The sequence below is a fragment of the Coloeus monedula genome, assembly GCF_965178545.1.
Source record: "Coloeus monedula genome assembly, chromosome: 3".
Classification (NCBI taxonomy): Eukaryota; Metazoa; Chordata; class Aves; order Passeriformes; family Corvidae; genus Coloeus; species Coloeus monedula.
Genome location: NC_138783.1, coordinates 65,973,705 through 65,997,649, shown reverse-complemented (window position 1 = coordinate 65,997,649; position 23,945 = coordinate 65,973,705). Strand labels below are relative to the sequence as shown.

The following is a 23,945-nucleotide window of genomic DNA, read 5'->3' as shown; positions in this document are numbered from 1 at the left end:
TTCTTGAAAGCTAATGTCCTTATTTAAAAAATAAGGTGTGGGATACAAGTATATCCTTCCCAGTTAAAATTTTATGTCTCTACAAATATCAAAATGCAGAGACTACAGTGAAGCTAGCACCACAGATTTTTTTTCTTTGACATTTTGTATCCAAGTGTCACTATGAAACTATATTTACAGTTGTTTTATAAAAAAATTACACTTTTTAAAATTTCACTCTGTAAAATTAGGTCCATTAGGCAGATAAGGAAATGCAGAGTTAAAAATATGATAGGCAGTGTTCCTTTATTTTGTAACATTACAGAAAAGCAATTAAAGTCCCATTCCAGTCTTCAAGTATAAATAATTGGAACTGTACAGATCTCAGCACCTAATTAGGCATAATAGGGTTTTTGCTGCATAGCTCTGTCAAGGCAATCTAAAGAAAAATGCCTGCCATTGCAAACTGGACAATTAATTTTTTAGATCTCCTGTAGTTTAAAAATAATACAGTTTACTTTTATAAATTCCTAAGTCAAAATGCCTAGAAGAATTATTTTCCAGGTACTTTTTTTGTTCAGGAAAACATTAAGGTTTCTCTGCACTGTACTTACTGCAGAGTACTTAACTACTCATTATATTGCTGAAAACATGTCTCCTCTTAAGAAAAAAATTTGCTTCCTTTCCTAAAAAGGTTGCTTGTAGTTGCTCCAGCTCTCCAACTCTATGGGAACTAGAAAAGCCAAACTGTTCCCAGTGTCACGTAAATGAAAGTAATTCATCAAAAGATGGGTAGAACAAATTACTCCCTCGATGCCGGAATTATTATTTTCTCCAAATTAAAAAAGTGAGATCTGATTCCACCAATTTCCAGTTTCTTGTTCTTTATTTAAAGATAATAACTTTGGTTATTTAATGTAATTCTCTTATGGTAAAATTCTCCCTATCTGAATGTATTATTGCTTTTGTCAGAAACAACAGAGCACTAGTATCATGTGAAACATTAAATCCAAGAGGATTTCTTCTTTTCTTGTGTCTTAAACTGGTTTTGCGAAATTGTTGAAGATGAGGTACAGGAAGAAAAGCTATGAGGGCCTCCTGTGCTTTCTCTTTTCTTAGCAAACTCTCCTGAAAGACCTAACAGTATTATTCTTCCAATTTGCTTAATAACAAATAAGAGTTTAAATGTCAGCTGGAAATAGCTATTTTTTCATTTAGAAACAGGAAAAGCTCATTCTATATAGTATATTTTAACAAAAAAAACATTATCTACATTCTGAGTGTAAATCTAGGTAGACTTTTATTATCTTGTGGACATAGATGACAGAAAACAAAATTATGTACTCTGACGTCAGTTTACTCTAGGACACATAATGAACACAGAAGCCTGTTTCATGAAGTTGAAATGAACTCTGATCTTCTAACACACTGTTCAGTATCTTGACTACAAAAAGATGAGAAATCTTATCTCAAGAGACTAAGCAGAAATTGGCTGCACCATTTAAAAAATAAAAGGTATATAGAGTTCAGTACCTTTGCTCTTTAAGGAGGAGGAATACTACAGTGTGCTAATAGGATTGGAACTCTGACATTTCAGCACAGTCTACTTACAATGAATTTAATTTTTTCTTCAATTAAAACAAATGATCTGGAACATTTAGAAAAGAGAATAGTCTTGTTTCATCAATTTTACTGGAAAATATTTTCCTTTGTGATCTTGGGGAATGTGTCCCTTAAGATTGTGGTGTTACCATTTGCTGTTATCATGGACTGTTCAGTAATTCCAGTTAGAGAAGAGATGTACTGCAATCCATCCTGTGTGATAAGGAGGCTACAAGCAACATCTTTGGGACTATTCTTTAGTCCATATGATATAAAAATCACAGAGAAATTCTGGCATCTAAGAATGAATTAAATGCTTGAATTCAATGCCTGAATATTGAATTCTTCATATATAACATAGTCTGCTGTAATATAAAATGTATATTTATATATTTGATTGGGGAAGACGATTACATTATCATTACTACTCATTAGAATATTTTGAAACATATGGTGCAAGCACTGCCTAATGGGGAAGGAAAATACTTTTGCATGCTTAGAACTTTGCCAACCTGGCTTCTTAGAAAACATAAGAATCAGACTGTGGGCCTTCATAGATATGTGTGTCTGAGCACAGGTAACAGAGGCACCCAAGAGATGCAACAGTTTGTACAGCAGCTTCCACAAATGGGTGCCAGAAACTACTGAGGGCAGTATGTTGGTTTCTGCAATGGGGAAAAATCAGAAGAAACTGTGCATCTCACAGTATAAACTCAGAAAAGTTCTCATGAGAACAACAGAGAAGCCATTGAAGACTATTTTCTGTATAAAGCTCAATTACAAGGGTATAACAAGAAAGGCAGAGAGAGAGCAACATTATATTAATGCAATGAGTTTATTAGTTTTCATTGTCATTAAAAAAAAAAAGTAAAAATCCATGAAAACACAGGAAGACTCGTGTTTTGATTAAGGGAAAATCAAATTTCCTACAAAAATAATTGAAATAATTGTGATGGCTTAATTTCCAGCAGGAAATAGATGAGAATAAAACTCAAATATGAAGTACTTGAAAAAAAACCTGAAATACTGAATGAGATACAAAGAATAATTGAGGAAAACTCTTTATACCCTAGTGAAAGTGCAAGTAAGTTATTTGAGGGAGTAAGGGCTGGAAATTTCAAAACTGATGTGTTCTTATGTGCATCTTAGATTCCTTGTGAAATTCACTGCATAATAATACAACTCTGTTTATGTGTGAAGGTGAGAGAGGGTTTGTGTGTTTGTCTAGACACCAATTATGTTTACATGTATGTGTATAGAAATGTTTACCCCCCTGAACTTTCTTTGAATATGATTCATTTTATTATTCCAAAAAGAATTTGATTTTCCGCTTAACTTTGCATTTAGCAAAGAGTATATAGATGAAAAGCTAAGGAGTACCATATTTTTATAAGAAATCATAGTAAATAAGTTTCTGACAATGTAAACCTCTTTGTTCAGGACATAAGAGTATTTAAAAATATTAGATACTAGAGTAAACAAAAAAAAATCCCCAAACTACATATATTATCATATAATCCCCTAAGTTTTATGTGAACACTGACACATCTTCCCACATGCTGTTACTGGTTGTGTTCTGAGATAAGATATTGAGCTATATGGATCATGACTTCAATTTAATATCCACTTTAATGTTCTGGAAAAATTATAACTGGAGCATGTGATTGAATAGAAAGCATTTCTAAGCAAGACAATGAAAACAATTGGAGAATGAGTTCTATAGAAAAAGATGAGGTTCAGCCTTCATTTGGAGGAAATTGTTTTTAAGGGTTAGTAGGGTTTTTTGAATTCCTTTCTTTTTTAAGTTAAAAAATATTGACAAACGAAAACCAACACCCAAAGTGCAGGATCACTTTCTGTGAACACTGAGATGAAACATGTTCAAACTCATTGATAAATATAGTTTTAAAGTCAAATAAACTTTTAGTTAATTACTTTTCTGAAATGGAGCAAAACATTCCTACACTTTGCATTGTTTGAAATTAAAGAGAGACTTTTCTGCAAAAAAAAATAAAGCCATTCTCTAAAACTTTAATGATCTACTCTTTTCTGACTTTTTGATAAGTTCAAATCGTGTGAAATGGAGTGAGGAAAAAAAAGACATTGACTTAGAAATAGGACTGGATTTAGCCTGAGATTTTTTCAGAGCGACGTTCATTTGGGATCACGGATTCATAGAATGGAATTACTGAGCTCACTGTCTTGTAAAAAATGGTGCTTAGCTATAACTTATCTTCCAGAGCCTTCTAAGCTTAACTGAAGAGATTGCAAGATAGAATAGGGTGGGCGTCCCTTCAACTCGGTGATTCAAACCCCTCATAGTTAAAAATTTGTTTCTTATTTAAGTATTTCCAACTTTAGTCTTCACACTTCATATTTTGTTTACTTTTCCTCAGTAGATAAAAGAATCCTCATATAGCCAGCATTATTTTTCTGTGAAGGTGTGGTTATTTCTTTTTTTTGATACAGTAAAACTGAGGAAGTAGCTTAAATTTCTCAGTATAATTACTTGCTCAAGCCTTTGAATGCATTTTTTGATTCTGTACCAGTCCACAAGCTTCCTGCTACTGAAAAATTGATGTTTTCTTCTACATGATTGACAAAAATGGTGAAAAAACAGACTTCAACCACTGTAGAAGCTATTCCATTCAATGAAATCCCCCTTAGGTTGACAATAATCTGAGACCTACCAGGTATCCAGTCCATACTTTATTATGCGCTTTGCTGCTATTCTAAAGAGTGAATACATGATCAGAATGAGATACTAAAGGGAATACAGAAATCTGAGAGTATCACATCACTGACAGATTATTTTATGAAGCAAACACTCTTCTCAAGAAATGAAATTGTTTGTTTGACATGTTTTTCATAGAGCCATGTGGAGTGGCATTAATTTTGTTCCTGTTTGTTAATTCTTAATTAATCAGATCTCAGATTGGTGCTTCCTTTTTCACTTTGAGTATACAAGTTCATTTGTTGGTTGTGTTTTGGAAAACTTTTTTATTTTTTACTACTGATAGAGGAAACATACTTTTATCTTCTCTCACTTTCTCCTCCATTTTAGGAGTTACAGTGCTTGAAGGGCCTATTTATGCAGTGGGAGGACATGATGGTTGGAGTTATTTGAACACAGTTGAGAGGTGGGACCCTCAAAGTCAGCAGTGGACATTTGTGGCAAGTATGTCAATTGCCAGAAGCACTGTTGGAGTAGCAGCATTAAATGGCAAGTGAGTAGGGTATGCTTACACAATTGAAACACTTATTTTGAAAACCAATGAAGCTTAATTGTCATTGCTTTCCCTTATTAAGTTGCAGTGGCATTGAAATGTTCCAGATTAAATCAAATGGTCAAAGCTACTTTAATAACCCTGTTACTCTACAAGAAACTGGTTTCAGTGGTGCATAAGGCCTGCAGCAGACTAGCAGAAGCATCATCTAGACAAATAACCCTGGAAATATTGATCTACGGCCATGAAGAGCTGCATATGATTATGCATATATATTCCAGCTTTGTTTCTTTTTCACAGCTGACCATATATTTAATGCTTCCCAGTTAATAGATACTCAGTTGAATTTTGCATGAATTACATGAAACTTTTAAATTAAAAGAAATGTTATCTGTGTCCCAGAAAGGTAGGATGGACACCACTGAAAACCAGCACGCAGTGGTCTCACTGCAACAAATAAAAATATTCTAGAAACAGAAATCGGTTTTCATTCTTTTTATCTGAGTAACCATCTTTAAAAATATCCCATATGCAAAGAACTGCAACTTGAAAACATATGTAAAGACCAAACCTTTCAACTCCCTGGTGCTAATTTGCTACATTGCTGTTCCACACAACTGACATGTGCTGCATTCCTCAGGATATTGGAAATGGATCTCTCATTGGGAAACAAGATGGTGGATTTAACATTCAGCAAAGGAAAAAAAAAAATTTACTATGGAAATTCTGAGGAGTTTTTTTCTTGGTTATTCATTACGATTTCTTTCTTCTGCAGTGAATAAAATAAATAAATAAATGAAATTCATTAGATGGTCTTTGAAGTGAGAGAGTTATAAACTATTCTATGTGTGTATCTCTCACACTGCTTGGGGCACTTTGCATACAATGGATACTGGATGCTAAATATTTCAAATGTGAGTTTCTTAAAACACTTGAAAAAATATAGCCTCTTCTTTTGTGTTTTAATGTGGGAAACTATTCCATTAGTCATCTTCCACTGCTTTGTGGTTAGCTTAATTTGTTTTCCATTTAGATTAATTTTAAACAGAAAAATGAAAATTGTATTTTTCTATTAGCTTATGAGGGAAATAAATAAAAAAATTAAAGCTTTCATATTGTGATCTCCTCAGGCTCTGAGTGAGGTGATTGATTTGTAAGTAACCTCTTATTAATTTCCAATGTATTGATGTGTTTTTGAAGCTCACTTGTGTAGACCATGAAAGTAAATTATTAATTATTTTGCTGCTCAAACAAATTGAAAACAATACTATCTGAATTTGGCAAAACAGGGGCACAGAAATTAATGTTATTTCACTGAAGTACATTTTAAAATTTAAACTGAAGTTCTTATATCAACATCTTTCCTGAAACATGAAAATTATTGTGTCAACATGTGCATCATATTCTAATTTGAAAAAGATATAATTATCGAAGCAATAAAATCCCACTGAATTTCTCAGAAATTCAGAAAAAATGACTATCTGAAGTACTTTTAAAAAATTTTAACATAGTCCTTCTGACAGGGTTCTTTTCTATAATCATGTTGCCTTATTACATTTCAAAGTTGCTCCTGTTTCACCCAGGAGAGCTTAATGGAATATCTTCTTCTCCCAACACAAAGGTCACCAGGTTGTTACCTCCAGATTTCCCAGAGTAAGAGGATAGAATAATTACTATCCTTCAATGAGGAGCACAGGCAATATTCATTTCCTTAAATGTCTTTCTAGTTGTAAGGGGCAGCTAGAACAACTAATAAAAGATACAGGTTGTTTTCTAGATAAAAGACACATGATGGATTTATTTTCCCAGAATTTCAACAGAACAATTGATCTGGTGCTACATAGGAAATAAATATTTAAGATTTTAAAAAAAGGTGAATAGTACAGGGATTTGAAGAAGAAAAGGACTATATGCAATAACTAGGATGTCACAGTTACCCCTGGAATGCTTTAAAGATCTGTCCTGGGTTAAAAGAGTCTAATAGTAAGAGCAAGTTCGTTAAATTACCAGACAATTCAGTGGCACCAAAGGGGGTGATAGCATGTGTTTCATATTGGACACATGAATACAGAAGTATTTGGATGACCTTAAGAAGCAACACAAATAGAATATTTAGTAGTTTATATGTAAATTAGCAAGCTTTGTGCTTGAAAAATTTGTTAAGAAGTGAAAGAAGAGGTAAAAAGAGCTCTGTACGTTGTTAGCACAGAAAAAGAACACAAGAAGAAATCTAGGGGGAAAAAAGGAAATACTACTGAAGAATACATGCAGTTTAATTAATATTAGAAATATTTGTGTTATTTGGCTTACCATATGGAATTCTGGTCATCCATACTGAAGGAAGTTCAAGTGAAATTGCAAAGCTCACATAGTGTATACCATTAATATCAATAATGCATGTCATACCAAAGAAAAGCAACAAAACTGTTACAGTTGACAAAGGAACAGATGCACAAAATAGCTACAATTCAGCTGGGAAAACAGAGATGGAATAAAAATAATATGGGGCAATAAGATCGTGTCCACGAAACTCTCATCAGGTTCTAAATGCCTGTTTATTGATTCATAGAAAGGGTAATATTATGTGTTTTTATGCAATACCAAAGACTGGAATCTGAGAATTTTCCTTTCCAGTAATATTTTTGTTTTGCCAAGTCAATGTATACTGAGGCTTTGAAGATTCCATCTCCTTCATCTTCATCTGTTTCTCATAGTCTAACAGTAATACAAGAGTGGAGTGTGTTATCTTTATTCTCTCTCTCTATACATATATATATAAATTATTTATTTTTAACTTGATGTCTTTATCAATTTTTAAAATACTTGGGTAGGTGTTGTAGGACTTGCCATGACTTTAGAATTTCCTGGGATGAAACATGGTCAGTAGTTCCTTCTGGTATTGAAACAGCATCATCCTTTCTGCCTTGTTACTGTTAACAACCCTGTTGCACAGACTGGAAGAGAAAGAGTGCATGAACTTCCTCAGATCAGCAATAGATACAAGTGTTAAAATATTAACTGTGGGAGGGAGATTTACACTTTGAAGAAACTGGGAGAGGACAGTGCTTTTTATATGCAGATAATGAGTCAGAAGTTGGGATGACTTATTTGAATCCTTCTTTGGGGCTGACATACGTGGTGTGTAACTAGTGTACAATTTATACTATGTAAGACTAGCATTTTATGGTTGTCAGCAGATAGTGCTGAAGCAGTAGTACTTTTCTACAGTATGTTAGGAGCACCAAGGAAACAATAATATGAAAAAGTTTTATCTTTTCCAGAAACATTTCTACATTATCACTTACTATTTCAAGATTTTCCTAATTTCTTCATTTTTAAACTCAAGAAGAAAAAAAAAAAATCTAGTTGACACCTTCAATCCAATAAATACAAATCCTTTCCATAACTTAAAATGTAAATGGCTCCAAATTTATACCTAATACCATAGCTATTTATTAGCCTTCTATTAAAAACTCTCTAATACATGAACCACACATTCCCTAAGAACACTAAACCTTTACACTAATTTATTTTCAGAACATATTTTATGCTAATGGTGTAGCTCGAAGTAGAAATGAAATAAAGTTTACACATTTTCATCAGGAATACATACACCTCAAAGACATTCTCTGTATCATACAGCTTTATGTTATTCCAATTTTTGTGTCACTACCATAACCGATGTTTTTCTATGCTGCTCTATTATATGGCCACAAAGACTGCATTGCAAAAAATGTTCCTTCGTTTCTACTGGTATGTTCGAAATTATCAATATTTTTTTTGAAGCAACTGTAGCTTTCATGGCAGAAAGTCTGGCCCTTTAGTTTTGATCCCTTTAGCAAATATCAGTAAATCTGTGTTACAAAAGGATAAAATACTCAGCTGTTGCTATGACCCACAGGCTAACTTTAAATGGTGAAACATCACAGCAGTGCCTTAAGTGTCAAAAGTAATGACTTTGACACACACTGGCAAGCAGTTCAATCTCATGGTAACATCTTGTGGAGTTAAGAAGGAGGGAGTCCTGACCTTTATTGATTGCCATATCCTCAAATATGTGCTGTAGTGAACTTGATATTTCCCCCTGCTGCTGTTGTTTTTATTAAATACCACACACTATTGTTGGTATATGATAGATGACAAAAAGCAAGGAATTGTTGAATCTTAACTTTTAAAAATATAACTGTGTAAGAATTCTTTTAAATAATATTTTACTTTTATTTGTGAAAAAAAAAAAGTTTTATAAGTATTCATTATCTCTGAAGGAAAGTAAAAGCAAGGAGAAATGCTTCAAGAGAATATTATTGCCCATCAATATCTATCTGATCACTTACCAATTGCTGTCACAGGGAAATAGACTTGACTTGGGGCAAATTAATGCAATTTATTAGTAATAAAAATAGATCCTGGCTAGTGAGAAGCAATCCCAAATTTTAAAATACCCCCTTTCTTCCCCCCTTTCCCCAGCTCAATATATGTCTTGTAAAATCTTATAGCCTCACCCCGAATGGTGCACAGGGATGGGGAATGGGGGTTGTGGTCAGACCATAATTGCTTCTGTCTGTCACTCCTTCTTCCTCACACATTTCCCTTCCTCCATCATGGGCTGTCTATGGGCTGCAGCCCTTTGGGAGATAACCTCCTACGCCAAGGTGGTGTCCTCCATAGGCTGCTGTGCCTCTGGCTGGTGATTATCTTAAGCAGGAAAATTCAGTGCCAATACTACAGGCAAGATGCATAAGCTGACCCAGAGATATTTTCTTTTACAGGAACCTAAGCATAGATCCTCTTAATCCAATACAACATCTTTAAAACTGGAGTTGTCTGGCAAGCCTCATCTGTCTCCATCAATTATGTCTCCTTCCTTTATCCTGTTTGCCTTAGACACTGATATTTTTCCATATTTTTGTTGAAAGACAGTCCAACATAAAAAAAAAAAACCCTGATTTTCTGGTTGTGTCCTTTAAGTAATTATTTATTATCAATTGGTAATGTCAAATTTTGCCCGTTACTTAACTATAGCAGATAGAATTTAGATCAGATTCCACATTCTATTAATTCTGCTTAAGCACTGGTATAAATAGAACATACTAATGATTACTTTAAAATTCATTTGCATATACATATTTATTATTCTTCCCTTCACAGTCATGCAAATTCATTTGTTACATTTTCAATTTTACTAGTTAGGATTTTTTTTTTTTTTAAATAATTATTTATCTGTTTAGTTACATTCCTTCAGTTCCACCTCTTATGCAATAATTGGATTCATTTATTAATGGATTTTCATAAATTGGATTATTGTTTTGGCAGTGCTTTCCTAGCTATTCTCTGTTTCATTTTGATTGGGAAACACAAAAAGCAGGCCAATAGAGATGTTGCATATGTGCAGTGGAATGTTTTGTTTTCAGATCATTTCATGAGAAAAACTGGAAAGAAACTTGTGTTATTTAGATCAATATTGTGCCTGCTGTAAACAGCAGTTGCTTTAGTTTAAAATATTCCTTACGATTATTATGCACTATTACAAAGTTACTATCAGAAAGTTTAGCCTGCCGAACCTTCATTTTTAAGAAAAACGGCAAAATTCAAACCAAATTACTGTGAGCACAAAAAAGGTTCTCAAGATTATCTTGTAGTTAGTCATTCACCAGGAATATAATTGCTTTGGACTGACCTTGGAGACAAAGGTTAATAATTCCACAAAGTCCTTTAATAGTAGTTTAGTGTTTGGCTTGAGAGAATTAGCAATGTATTACATTCATATAACCACCTACAAAACTTGATTGTGTGGCTGACTACAACCTCCTCCAGGAGTTCTGCCCCTTTGGCTTTCATGCATCTTATAATAAACTATCTGTGGCATTTTCTCTTGGCAGAATCTTTAAGGCTTATTACTAATTCAGTGCCCTGGTCTGATCTTTTGTACTTTTGCACACAAATTCATGTTTCCTATGTGGAGGTCTCATGCAGCTCAGTGAATGTACAATTTAATTCAAGGTGCATCATATCCTCTCTTTTACAAGCAAGATTTAACTTGCTATTTTACATCCAGACTGTAAAATAAGAGACTCCGCACAGGTTTACTTTTTTTCTGTGGGGCTAGGCTAGCCTTAAAAAGATACAAGCTAGATAAGTATATGTGACTCTTAGAAGAAAACAATGAAAAATCATGAAACTTTACAGTAAACCCACTATTTTTCCTTCAGTCCAAGGCAGATGCATATGCATCCTTCCTCTTTAGAAACTAAGTGATTGGTAGGAGACACAGCACATGCTAAAAACATTGCTGATCTGCAGGGTGAGCCTATTTTCTCTGGCTACTCTATGGCCAGGGTCCCAGATGCTTGGACCACATTTCTATTTTGAAAGTTTACTGCACATCTACATCTTTTAGTGTGTATGCCCCTGTCCTGGGTTGCAGTGTATACTATTACCATCCTCATGAGCTGTTGAAATCAGGTGGGGCAGTGTTTCCTTGCCTCCTCCCCCCAGACTATCTTGCTGTTAATGGCCCATCATTGTCCTGCCCCATGACTCATAGATAACTCCCTCTGGACTATCATCTGTTAATGAGCCTAATCAACACTTGGCCTCATGACTCATTACCCCATTGTGAGATGCTCCACCCAGAGGGAGGAACCAAGTATCCCATCGTGGGTATAATCTGGGACTCTGAACACCAGAGACACCCCTTCCCACTGGATTTCTAGAGGACAGGAGTTACACAGCCACTATTGGACTGTCTGAGGAAGAGCAGACTCTTTTACTACAGGATCACTGCTTCAGAGGACTGCAGCCACCATTCTAGCAGACTGCTACCACCACCCTGCCTAACAGGGACTCAGGTTGTACCTTGACTCTGTCAGTTTGAACCAGTGTTTTCTTTTACTTTTTTTCCTTTTCTTTAATTTCCATTAAATTGTTATTCTGACTTGGTGCCTCCCACTGGTTTGTTTTCAAACTAGTACAGCCCCCACTATGCCCTTCTCTTCATTCATCACCCATAAAACAAAGTTTTTGGACTGTTGACTGTAATTTGTGATAAGGTCTTTCATGCAGGTTTTGTAATAAGAAACATTTTGTCTGTTTATTATATTCTTTTTTTTTTCCTGTAAGCTTTGTAATGAACAACAAATTCTACATAGATAATGCATATGTTCTAGTATGGTATGCATTAACTTGGACATGTGTGGGTACTTCAGGCCAAACAGACATAGTAAGTTAACTTACTCAGTCCTAATACTTGGCAGAAAAAGGCAGTAGTGTCACTCCATCTAATTTATGCTTTTAGATGTAACATATGCACCAATCCAGACAGTGGGAAGCACTGTGGATAATGCCTAGAAAAATTCACACCCTATTTTTTAATTGTGCAGCTTCCACAATTAAGCAAAGACCTTTAAAAAAGCATTCAGCAATCAGTTTTCTCTCTTGTGGTCAAGACTGCAAAAGGTATTAATATCCTATATTATTTATTATAATTAAAGTTTGGCTTTTCATTTTTATCTTTAGTGGGATATGAAGTATGAGAATCCAAGCCTGTCTCAAATAGTACTTGGTGCCTGTATGCTGGGACAGGAAAGAAGCCCTTGTTCAGTGCAGTGGGAGAAGCCGAGAGATCGTCCCCTGCCCAAATGTAGGCATTAACTTGTTACACACACACACATGTAAACACGTGCATTCATGTGTGCATTATCCTGTGTATACAAATACTTCCTTATTTCCACATATATGTGAATCTGGAAGATATTTAAAGATATACATCTGACTGAAATTAAAGAAAGCTAAATATTAATCTAATACTCAACTAAATATCTTTATGAGAAACAGCCCCTACAGCAGCTACCAAATATCTACTATACACAGCAGAATAGAATAACAAGCTATCTCCACTCCTAGCTTTCTATTTTTCCAATTTGAAACTTGCTTAACTTCTTAATAACTAATATTGGGATAAGATGAAATTTCTTTTGACTTGGCAGACCAACTTCAGCTAAATCTTACATTATTGGTTGAATTTGTTGAACTGAGAAAAGTTTGTTCATTTTGAAGGTCACAGGCTAAATGATCTAAGACTTTCTTGCAAGTCATCCATATAATTGCAATGCACGGATGCTTTTTAATACTTCAGCAAAGACTAAGGTACTGCTCAATATTATTAAATAAAGGAAGCATTAATAGGCTTTAATTGGGTTTTTTAAGGCTGAAGTGACACTTCAAAATTTCATGCCAAACTAACAAGACAAGAAATATGACCAAAACCCATCATTTCCCATCAGTGCCATTTTTTTCTCATGGCTTTTGTTGCTTGAGGTTTTATTTGCTCTTATGCCTTATTGATGATTCACTTGTCTTTTATTAATCCATTTGAACTAAGAAAAATACCTTAATAGGCATACATAGTTGCTGTCATTAAGGAAAAAAAAAATGTTTCAAACTGTATGCTTTCTGCCCACAATATTCTCACTAACCACAAGTAAATAGTTTTAAATCAATATATTAAGTATGACATAGATATTTTGCATGATGATAAAATACAGCAGTATTTTTTTTGGTCAAAAAAATCCATGCAGTCACATGTCTGCTTTCATAACAGACTCTACATCATCTACCTAACCAGACAGTATCTCAAATTTGTCTTAGGAGGTTATTAGCTATTAACAAATTTTGTGAAACTCTTTTGCAATGGGAAGAATAACAAACACTTCAAAGACTACCTCACAAGTTATCAGCCTTGGTAAGAACAGAGACAAATGTTTCAACAAAAAAATTCTGTTTTACTCTAAATGAACTTCGACCTATAAATAGTTTTAAAACTTAATTTGAATCCCGAGAAGTTATTTTGTGTTCTTTTATAACAGCTTTTATGATGTGGCTGTTTTATAAATATGTTGTTTATTAACTTCTGGTTTAAATGAAACTTTTTTTTCACAAAAACAATTATTCTGGATCCAACTATAGCGAAAATGAGACACATATTGAAATTATTCTTCCTTAACTGTGGAAACTACAAAAAGGTGTAGATATTTTAGTCAAAATCATGGAATAAATGGATACTGAGGTAAAAAAATAGAACAACAGTCAAAATAATGAAATAAATGGATACTGAGACAAAAAATGGAACAACAGTATGGTCTAAAATTATTAAACTCACAAAGAAAATTAATATCATAAACACATTATCTCAGTCTAGCACAAAGTAATTCTATGGATTCACTAAAAATTTTATTTAATGACATGTTCACTGTGTGTTTTTAAATAAACAATAGAGCAAATAAAGGGCTTCATGCACATGCTGTAGTAAATCATTAATTTACAAAGGTAATTGGTAATTTTGCCTTACCTGCCTTAAAGCCTGATAAAGTCAACAATGTTTTTTTAACTGGTTGAATCTGCATTCAGTCAATGGTCTTGAATAGAGAATGTAGCCCACATAATTCTGATTACAATTTAAATTGCTTGAAACAAGTTCTTTCTATTAGGAAACTAAAATTTCTAGTGTAGGAAGTCAAGCTTTGTCATAATGATATTATCCATGCAAAGGGTGCTTTTCTCTCAATATTTTATGTCACAGAATCATAGCAGGTCTTGGGTTGGAAGGGACCTCAAAGATCATATAGTTCCAACTCCCCTGCCATGAGGAGAAACACCAGCTACTGGATCAAGGTCTGAGGACTCCTATCTAACTTTTCAGTAATTACTATTCATTTAATTCTAGGCACTTACTCTATGACTTTTTTTTTTTTTCCATCTTTTTGGTCAAATTCTATTTTTAATTTATTTCCCTACTGCATTACAAATACATAAAATGCCCTTCCAAATTCACACGCAGAAATAAGACTTCATTAATGCTTTCCATTCACAAAATTATTGTATTTTGAACTTTTGCCAGTGAACTACACTGGCTTAATCAAGGCAGCATGGGTAATATCTCTCTTCTCCTACAGTCTGACTCTTAGGTCAGGTATGGACTGATTCAGCAATACAGTAGTCCAGCACTGATGAAAATTATTACTGTCCCATCACTCCTACCAACCAGATATCTTTTGTACCAGAGTAATTTTCTGCTGCTCTTTCAGACACACTGAAAGGCCAGAAAAGGGTGAAAAAGAACCTAAGCAAAAGACTGGATGAGGTCTTTGATATTCATAGTGAAAGAATTTTGAAAGGGAAAACCTCATTAAGAAATGCAGCAAGGGCATGATTCAACTGTTTTCACAAGCTATACCGCCTCACATCAAAGGCAGTCTGGTCTTTTGAGGTTGGCTTGTCAAACTTAATTTAAAACTGGCTTTTCAGAGTAGTTATCAAAGGTTTGTAATGGCAGAACTGAGATAAATGCTTTTGATCCAGCTGGTCGTGACTTCTCTTCATGCTTCCTACTTCGAAACCTCTACTTCATTTTTCTAGCCAATTTCACATACAGGTGTATATACATGAATGTTCAGGAATCTCTCTCCATCTTAGTACAAGAAGTGACAAAACCCTGAAAAGACAGAAGAGGCTGAGCTTGGTCTAATTTCATATCTGTGCATCTGAATCAGCTGCAATGTAGGACATTTAGGAATAGAATTCTATAATAGCTCCACAGGCAGAACTTTCACTGTGGAGATAAAAGCGCTCAGTACTGGATGCTTTCTTTTCCTGGTTGATCTCTCTCTCCAAGCAGACATATATAGTTATTATTTTTACAATAATTCTAGTTTTGATGGGATACATGGTGAAGAGTAATTCAGCTAATTCAGAGAAATACAATATACTTTTCCCTGTAGAAATTTTATTACAAACTGTTGCCAAGCTAGACAAAGCTGAAAAAATTGATTAATTTGAAGTCCTCTAATAAAATAGGACCCTAAGCACTAAGAAGGAAGTAAGATTACTAAATAAATTTGGTTATAAGAATTTCAAAAGTTTCAGATAGCTGTACAGTATCCCGAATATTCAGTGCGTGTTGCAGAGTTGTTCTCCAGTCATTTGGGGTCTTTGTGAACATGGATTTGGAAATTTGGCTGAAGGCTGGAAGCAATTCCTGACTGAGGTGTTCGAGCTCAACCACAGTCAGAGCTTTAAAACAATTACTTGATTTCCAACTTTTATTTATCTGAATTATTTTTATTTCACCTTTGTGAAATTAAAAAAAAAAAAATTATTAATGAGTCCTTGCAGAGATAGAAACACAATCGAACTCTAAAATGTTAGTTCTAAAATATGATTTTGAAAATGAATTTTGTTCTGAATAGCAGAGTGTATTTTAGCAAAAGACTAGGTGGTCCCAATCACTGGCTGAAAGTTTTATCAGCTACTTTTGAACAGCATTTGCTATCTTTTTACCAGCAACTTGAGTGCCTTCAGCTATATTTTATTAGCTGTCTTAATTGGAATAGAGGAATGAGAAAGTATGTTCCACTTTCAGTGTGCAAATATCAGCTTAAATAAATAGATTTATTTCAGTTGAAAGACAATGGAATAAATAAGAACTTTTCATGCCAGAAGAAATATCAAAGCAGTGGGTATTTTGCTTAGGGGTACACAACATTATTTGCACTGAAGTCTGCAGATGTGTTGGTTCTTTTTATTTTTTTAAACAGTGTTCAGTGTTTGTATGTCCAAATATCTACTTAGAAATATATTTGAAAATCTTAGAAGTGTTAATCATGGTTTATATTTTTGGAGATCAATTCACTTACTGACATGTAATTGTCTACTGCCATTTAATTTGCTTCAGGGTGCCAGCAGTCATGAATTTTTCTACTGTGTACTATTTTCCATATCTCTCAGCCTGGAAGGAATGTCAACATACCTTAAATGTCACAAAAAATGTTTTATCACTGTCTGTGGGTAGCTTAACCAAGTAACATCTTTGAAAATAAAGATAACATCCTTGCAGACACCTACATGTAAATGCTTATATTTACATTTATATTAATGTAAATGGTTTTGGTCAGATGTTTAAATATTTTTAGTGCTGTTTTTTAGGCTCAGATGACTACTCTGAGCGTAACAACAAGTTAGACACTGTATATCCACAGATTAACACGTTTGGGTGCCTTAATATTGATTTCATCTGTAGATATCTGATAATCATAAAGAAAGCTACATTATTAGGTCTGGATCCAAAGAAATTGTTGTTAAAAAAGTGTATTTGCTTTAGTATCTCTCATAGAGGAGTATGGATTCTCCTGGGTGCTTTAGTCTGAGCACAAGTATGTCTGTCAGGCACTAGCAAAATGTTCTCAGGCTTCGGTGACATATTTAGTGGCTGTACAGCACTTCCTTATTCATCAGCATCCATACCAATGAAATGTAATGGCAAATGCACATTTAAATGGCTCTGAATTCATGGAGTGCTTAGGACAGTAAAAGCTTCCAAATGAGTAATTGCTTTACAGAGACAGCTTTCATATCTGAAATTGCTTAGTGGTTGGACTTTAAAATAGCCTGTGTTTCTATTAGTTAATCTCCAGGCACTGTATAAAAGGCAACAGACTGCAAAAAGATTCATATAAGGAATGAATACAGCATGGTATTAGTGGGAAAGAACAATAAGAACCATTTCCTCCTGGAACCCATTATAAAGAGTAGAACGAAACAAGTTTCTTGCCTGCAGATACTTACAAACACAACAACTTTTTTGTTAAACCACATTTTTATCATTTCAAGTTTAAAATACTCTTCAGAAGTTGTTCATGAGTTTCCAACATAACTCAGTCCTCATAAAATATTCTGATAAAGAAAAACACAGTGCTTGAGGCTTATAATTTTCTGTTAGTGTGGGTAAGACTTTTCTTCAGTGTAAGCAAGGGCCTTGAAACTGAGGTAGTACTTTTTAAAAATCCGTGTTTAAAACATAATGTGATATTCCTATCTGCAATTCATTTCATATTTGATCTCTACTATATTGTAAGTGTAAAATTCATTCTGAACATGAGTCCCCATTGATAAATCTTTATGTGGAATTTGTTGAATATCAGATCTAATTTTCCACATTGTTTGTACTTCTTAATACTTTGATGCACAGCAGAAACAGAGAAACTATAATAAATGGATTGCATTTTTCTTATTTTTCTGGATTACCAATTATAAGTTGGCACTTCCATCTCATAGAAGATGAGCTTAGGCAACAACCTACTTACAGGATTTGTAAACCTATAGAGACATACCTGCATGTCATTTGTCGTGCTCTTGACTGTATATGCAGTAATGAAAGAATGAAAATATCCATTAGCAGAAAGAAATATCTTCCTTTCTATTCAGGTGGACAAAGCACTAAATAGCATGTGAGCTTGGTAATAAATTTGGTAATAACATCTGTGTTTGCTCGAGATTCACATGATTTAAAAATACTATATATTTTCTTTTTTTCTATTTTCTGAAGTCAGATAAAAGAACAGATACTCCTTGGTTTTATTTCTGCAATTCTGAGCTCTTGTTTTATCAACATTTTTATTTGTGTGGACTCTCTTAGGTTATATTCAGTTGGAGGTCGGGATGGAAGTTCATGTTTGAGTTCAATGGAATATTATGATCCTCACACAAATAAATGGAATATGTGTGCTCCTATGTGTAAGAGAAGAGGAGGTGTAGGAGTGGCTACATGTGATGGCTTTCTTTATGCAGTTGGAGGTCATGATGCTCCAGCTTCTAATCACTGTTCTCGACTGCTGGACTATGTGGAAAGGTATCAAATTATACATGCATTTTTTTTAATACAAAGTAATATCTGGTAGCATTATTTTCTGAACTTTGCTATGGTAAAATTAAACAGATATTTTTAACCCAAGAAATGCCTAGTTAGTACTTACTTGAAAAATTCTATAAAGGTCTGTAAAAGACAATTTCTTTGAAACTTATTTGTCATCCCTTTTTATTCACAGTACTATTATATATTACCACAAACACAAAAAGCTGGTTTTTTCACATCCTATTTATGTAGTTTTAGGACACTATTTCATACATTGCAGTGTCACAAACTAACCACTTTAGTGATAAAAATTTTTCCTTGAAATGATTTTATAACTGAATTTACAAAATTAAATTGTGTTTAGAAATATTTTCTAACTCTAGAAACATAGATAAGCAAAGAAGAAATAACTGCTTAGGTGATGGATATTCCCAGTACAATATACTGCTTCCTTTAACAGAATTGCCACCTTCAAATGTGGTGATGTAAGCCTTATACACTGTATTTACAGTACCCTGAATTTTGCAAGTAGATTTTCTACAAATTCAAGAATATCTAGTAGGGCAGTACAGCACAGATGAAGTGATCATGGCATTCAATTTAAAGGTATTCTTCAAATGTTTCATGAAGGTTTGACTTTTTTTCTGTTTCTGAATGACATAAAATAGAATAAGGAAAATATTCACTCCAAATGTGTACAGGTTGCAAAAGTTAAAGTAGATGTGTTTGAGTAGTTGGTTTATCTTAACATATAAGCTGGGGAGGATTTATCTCTTTATTTATTTTCTGAAGGGGTTAATTAAATGTCAGTTATTTCTTCTGAGTAGAGCTTGGCATTCAATATTTAATTGAAAAATTATAAGTTAAAACTCCTTATGTTATCCATATGATTTTGCTCAGTCTTGCTCATTGCCATCTCTACTGCATGTATGCAAAGATCATAGACTGCCAAATACTTCTCATCTCCAACAGAGAGACAATTAATCAGGGAAATCCCATGATGCCTCCTTACAGGGCCTATCCTTGTGGACCTCTATTTATAAGGAACAATAACAAGAATTTTCAGTTAAATAAATTTATATTAAGACTACTACTGACAGTCTTAATAAGTATGAGGTATTTTCAACTACTTCTATTTATTGGGGCTCATAAGGGAGCTTTTCTTTCATTTTTCATTCTCTCTTCTTCCAGTGTTGAAGATGAACTATATTGCATCATATTTGTCTTTCTCAGGGGAGACTGCAGCAATGAGCTAAACCACATATCCTTGTGCTGGTTTATGTACTGGTATTAGAATGACCATGTATAGTGTCCCTCGTCTAGATTTTTTTTCTACTGATAGCAAATGTGTGGAAAATGCACTTCAACAGTCAGCTCTGAGATTAAAAGTTGGGACTAACAAACAAGAACTTGTAGGCTATTAACTTGCATAGAGTGGATGTGAATTAACTGGTGGACTCCACTGAAATGTGAAAAAAAACTTCCATGGCCCTTGCAGTAATTAGTTTATAAGACGGCTGGAATGCAATTTAGTGTGTCTGGTTTTTTATTCCAAAATAATGCATCATATTCAAAAAACAAAAGCCCTTCAATATCTTAGGAAAACAAAGAATAGTAAGTGATGAGGAGGTATATTAGTCTAAGTTATTTTATATCTCTCTGAAAGTTTTTCTTTCCATAAATATCAAAGGCCTGTGTTTTAACTCTCTTCTTCTTCAGGAATGAGGCTGCTTCAGTCATTTTTTCATTCTGATGCTGCCTGTTAGGATGTGCTTTATTCCAGTACCAATTTGCTCCTGGAAGACTGTCAAACCAGACATAATATTTTTAAATTTATTTTTGAGATTATGCAAATATAGTGACAGCAGATATGTGTTTTTTAAATGCTACTGCTAAAATCCTGCTCAATAGTAATTAAGTCTTACAGTTTAATCTCCTAAGTTTGATGCAATTTTAAAGGATTTCCTCTGGAATCAAGCATTCTGAAATAAAATAATAATTACATTTCTCTCATCTTCATAAGTTGTCAAAGTGCAATCTTCTATTCCCTTTTAAAGGCAAAACAACTATTTTCTTCATAAGAACTATACAATTTTCAAGATATTTTGGCAGATTTCATAAAACAGCTTTCTTTTTCAAATGCTACTCAAAATTTGACAGATGCTAAAAACATAGTCATTTGACCTATAGCTTTTTCCCCTTCATCTCACCTTGATTTCAAAATTGATTTCTTTCCACATTCAGAAGCTTTTATCAAAACCCTGCTCAGCCTGGGGCATACCTAGTTATTATAAGAATGACATATACAGTTGCTTTTAGCAGCAAAAAGGATGTCAGAAATCTCAGGTATTTTCCTGGCAATTACAAAATCAACAAGTTCTTGTGCAGTTCTATTTTGTTGACAGAATTGAGTTAAAAGGATTTGTTTTAGCCTTTCATACCTGTTTATTGGAAGAAGCAAAAAAAAAGGTCCAATGATGTCAATTGTATTGTTTTCCAGCTTTTCTGCCTTCTCACCTTGGCCCTTGTAATTTAAGAGTCTATTAAACATTTATTACCTTTAGGCAGGCAAAGATACAATGCACACTGGTGCATTTCACTGGACGGGAAACTGTTTCACCTAGAGGAATGTGATTCTGTTGTTGAAAAATTCACACAATCTTGAAAAAAAATCCATTAAAAATATTTTTTTTGGCTTGTTACATGTTCCTTTACCTTCCGCATATTCAAGTGATATTTTTCAATATTTTCCTCTAAAGTTAGGAAAGACATTTATCATAAATCTAGACGTTTGACATCTTATTTTCTGAGAAGTCCCCCAAATGCCAGGATTAGCAGGTAGGAGATGAGTAGATTTTTTTCTTAAAATGTGTTTACTTGTCAAGGACCATATAAACAAGGTTACAGACAATTCTTTTATTGTCCAATTTAAAAGTCGTATTTATGAACCAGGAGGCTGTTACAAGCAAAACACTGTAACATTGCTGTTTCAGTGCTTGTATTAAATATATATATAATATTTTAGCCTTCAAATATGTGGGATTTCAAAAAGTATCCCTATAAGTTGCTTATTGATAATGACTGACTAAAATACGTACACTTTCAAGCAAATTAATGTCTACAAAAGGATTTGTAGACTAAAACTGCTTATTTTCTCCACTGATCAAATGATTCTATAACATAGTAGACTTGCTTAAGGATAGATGAAATTAATTTTATTTTACTGTGATACAGTATTCAGTTTTAGTAATATTTGATATCTAAAAATGAGATATCAAATGTAACCTAATACTCCAGACATCCTCGGTAACAAACTATCAAAAGATAATTAATTTCTGGTTTATGGATGTCCAAAACAGTTACAATGGAATGACTTCTGAAATGAAATAATATCACCTTATTAAGGAATATCTAAATTAATAGCTAGAGTAAATATTTAATTTTTAAATTACCACCATTATAAAAAGGATTTGTACCCTCAGTTTTAAAAATTCAGTGGTGATTATGTCATAAAACCAGTATTAATTTCTTTACTTGAGCAAATATCAGGAGGAGACTCTAATGCAGTTAAGCATATTCCCTGAATACGTAGGGTTGTTTTTTACTATTTTATAATATAATTTCAGAAATTAAAATATGATGAAATTTAATTTTAGAAATAATATTTATAATATTTTTGGTGTGCTACAAGAAATGCCCTACTTAAAATGTATACATAACATATAAATAAAATGTATACATCCATCCACATATTGTTCATATATCTTTCTCAGATCTTTTTCTGACACTATCCTATGAATACCTTAGTTTATGCTAGAAGGTTAGCTGAGCAAAAGTTTCTAATCAACATCTAGACAGTTGAATTGGGAAGAAAATAGATCTGTATCTTTTTGCTGTTAGGAAGAATACCTTTGGATAGGATGCTAAAGGATTTTTTCCACCCCAGGAAAACAAAAGACTATATTCAAGTGAAAATCAACATGAATTGATGCTTGTCTTCTCTCCACATACCCAGTTCCATTCTTCTTTCCTCAGGTATGACCCGAAAACTGATACATGGACAATGGTGGCTCCACTGAGTATGCCTCGAGATGCTGTTGGTGTTTGCCTCCTTGGTGACAAATTATATGCAGTAGGTGGCTATGATGGTCAGTCATACCTGAACACTATGGAAGCATATGACCCTCAAACTAATGAGTGGACACAGGTAATTATAAAGTTTATTTCATATATACGCGCACACACACACACACACATATATATATATATGAATTAGCCATTCTAAGTTTCCTTTAAAGTTAATGCAGAAAAGTGCATACTTCGAAATCATGATCTTATCCTAAAATAAGCATTTAAAATAGGTGAGATGTATTACACTCAAGAAAGCTTATTTCTTTTTATGATTGCAAAGGGGAACTCCTGTTGACTAGCTTAAATATAGACATACGTGATTTAAAGAAGCCCATCTTTTTTAACCTACATGTATTAATGAGAAGAGCATTTTATGAAGTTCTGTAGGAAATAAGAAATGAATTTGGAAAGATTTTTTTTTCCACAAAGCCACCAGTTCACATTAAAAACAATTAATAAACATGCTTGGAGAGGTAGTTAGGAGACATGTAAACAATGTTGTGATTTATACAGTGCCACTAAGTACAGTGTGCTATTATGTACATATAAGCTGACTCTACTGTGATAGTTTCAGCAAGATTCAGTCTCCTAAAGGTATTAATCCTTGTCTTGTCTTGAATAGTGTTTAAAATTGCCAAAATTATTCTAAAGGGTACTTGAACCTCTTTAGGAATACTGGAACCATATATTTCTGTATTGGTAGCTCTCACCTTGCCTCAAGGACTAAAGTGGCAGCATCAGCCACCGTCTACAGAATATAGAAACCCCTTGCATATCAATGGTTCACAAAATTGATGACAACTCTAAAATTAATTTGTGCTTTCTGTTCTTGCACTTTCAAATGAAAGATGTGAGGTGTAAGTAATTTTAAATTACAATAGTAGGGTAGTGTGGGTTTTATTTATTTTTAGCAGTTTACACTCCCATTAGTTTCGACCATTTTACAATAATGTTGACACAGCACTTTGACAATCTTTGTATGGCTTGTTCCTGTTTGGCAATCTTTTGCATGGTTTGATCCTATTCAGTTAATTTGTGTCTGTTTTTCTGCAGATGGCTTCCTTAAATATTGGAAGAGCTGGTGCCTGTGTTGTAGTCATCAAACAACCATGACTTTGTCAGCACTACTTAGGATTTTACTGACTGTGAAATGATTATTTTTCTATGTGACAAAGAGAATGATAACTTGACAAGAACAAGGATTTACACAGTGAATACACTGTTGATCACAAACTTGAAGAAGTTTGGAAGTGACAAAGATTAAGTATTTATGCCCTATAAAATCATAAAACTGTTCACAGTCAGTGAACAAGGAAAAAATC

At 33.7% G+C, this 23,945-nt stretch overlaps 1 protein-coding gene across 2 annotated transcripts in view; it reads left to right on the top strand.

Annotated features, from left to right (window-relative positions):
* KLHL1 (kelch like family member 1) overlaps nt 1-23,736 on the top strand; it is a gene marked incomplete at both ends in the record, with an annotated part of 190,081 nt that extends 166,345 nt beyond the window's left edge. For both annotated transcript variants that reach the window (XM_082279274.1, XM_082279273.1), the window contains 4 exons: nt 4,646-4,808; nt 18,277-18,489; nt 22,528-22,699; nt 23,677-23,736. In XM_082279274.1, coding sequence (XP_082135400.1) covers nt 4,646-4,808; nt 18,277-18,489; nt 22,528-22,699; nt 23,677-23,736 — 608 coding nt within the window. The remainder of the gene's footprint in view (nt 1-4,645; nt 4,809-18,276; nt 18,490-22,527; nt 22,700-23,676) is intronic.
* Nucleotides 23,737-23,945: the final 209 nt, after the last annotated feature.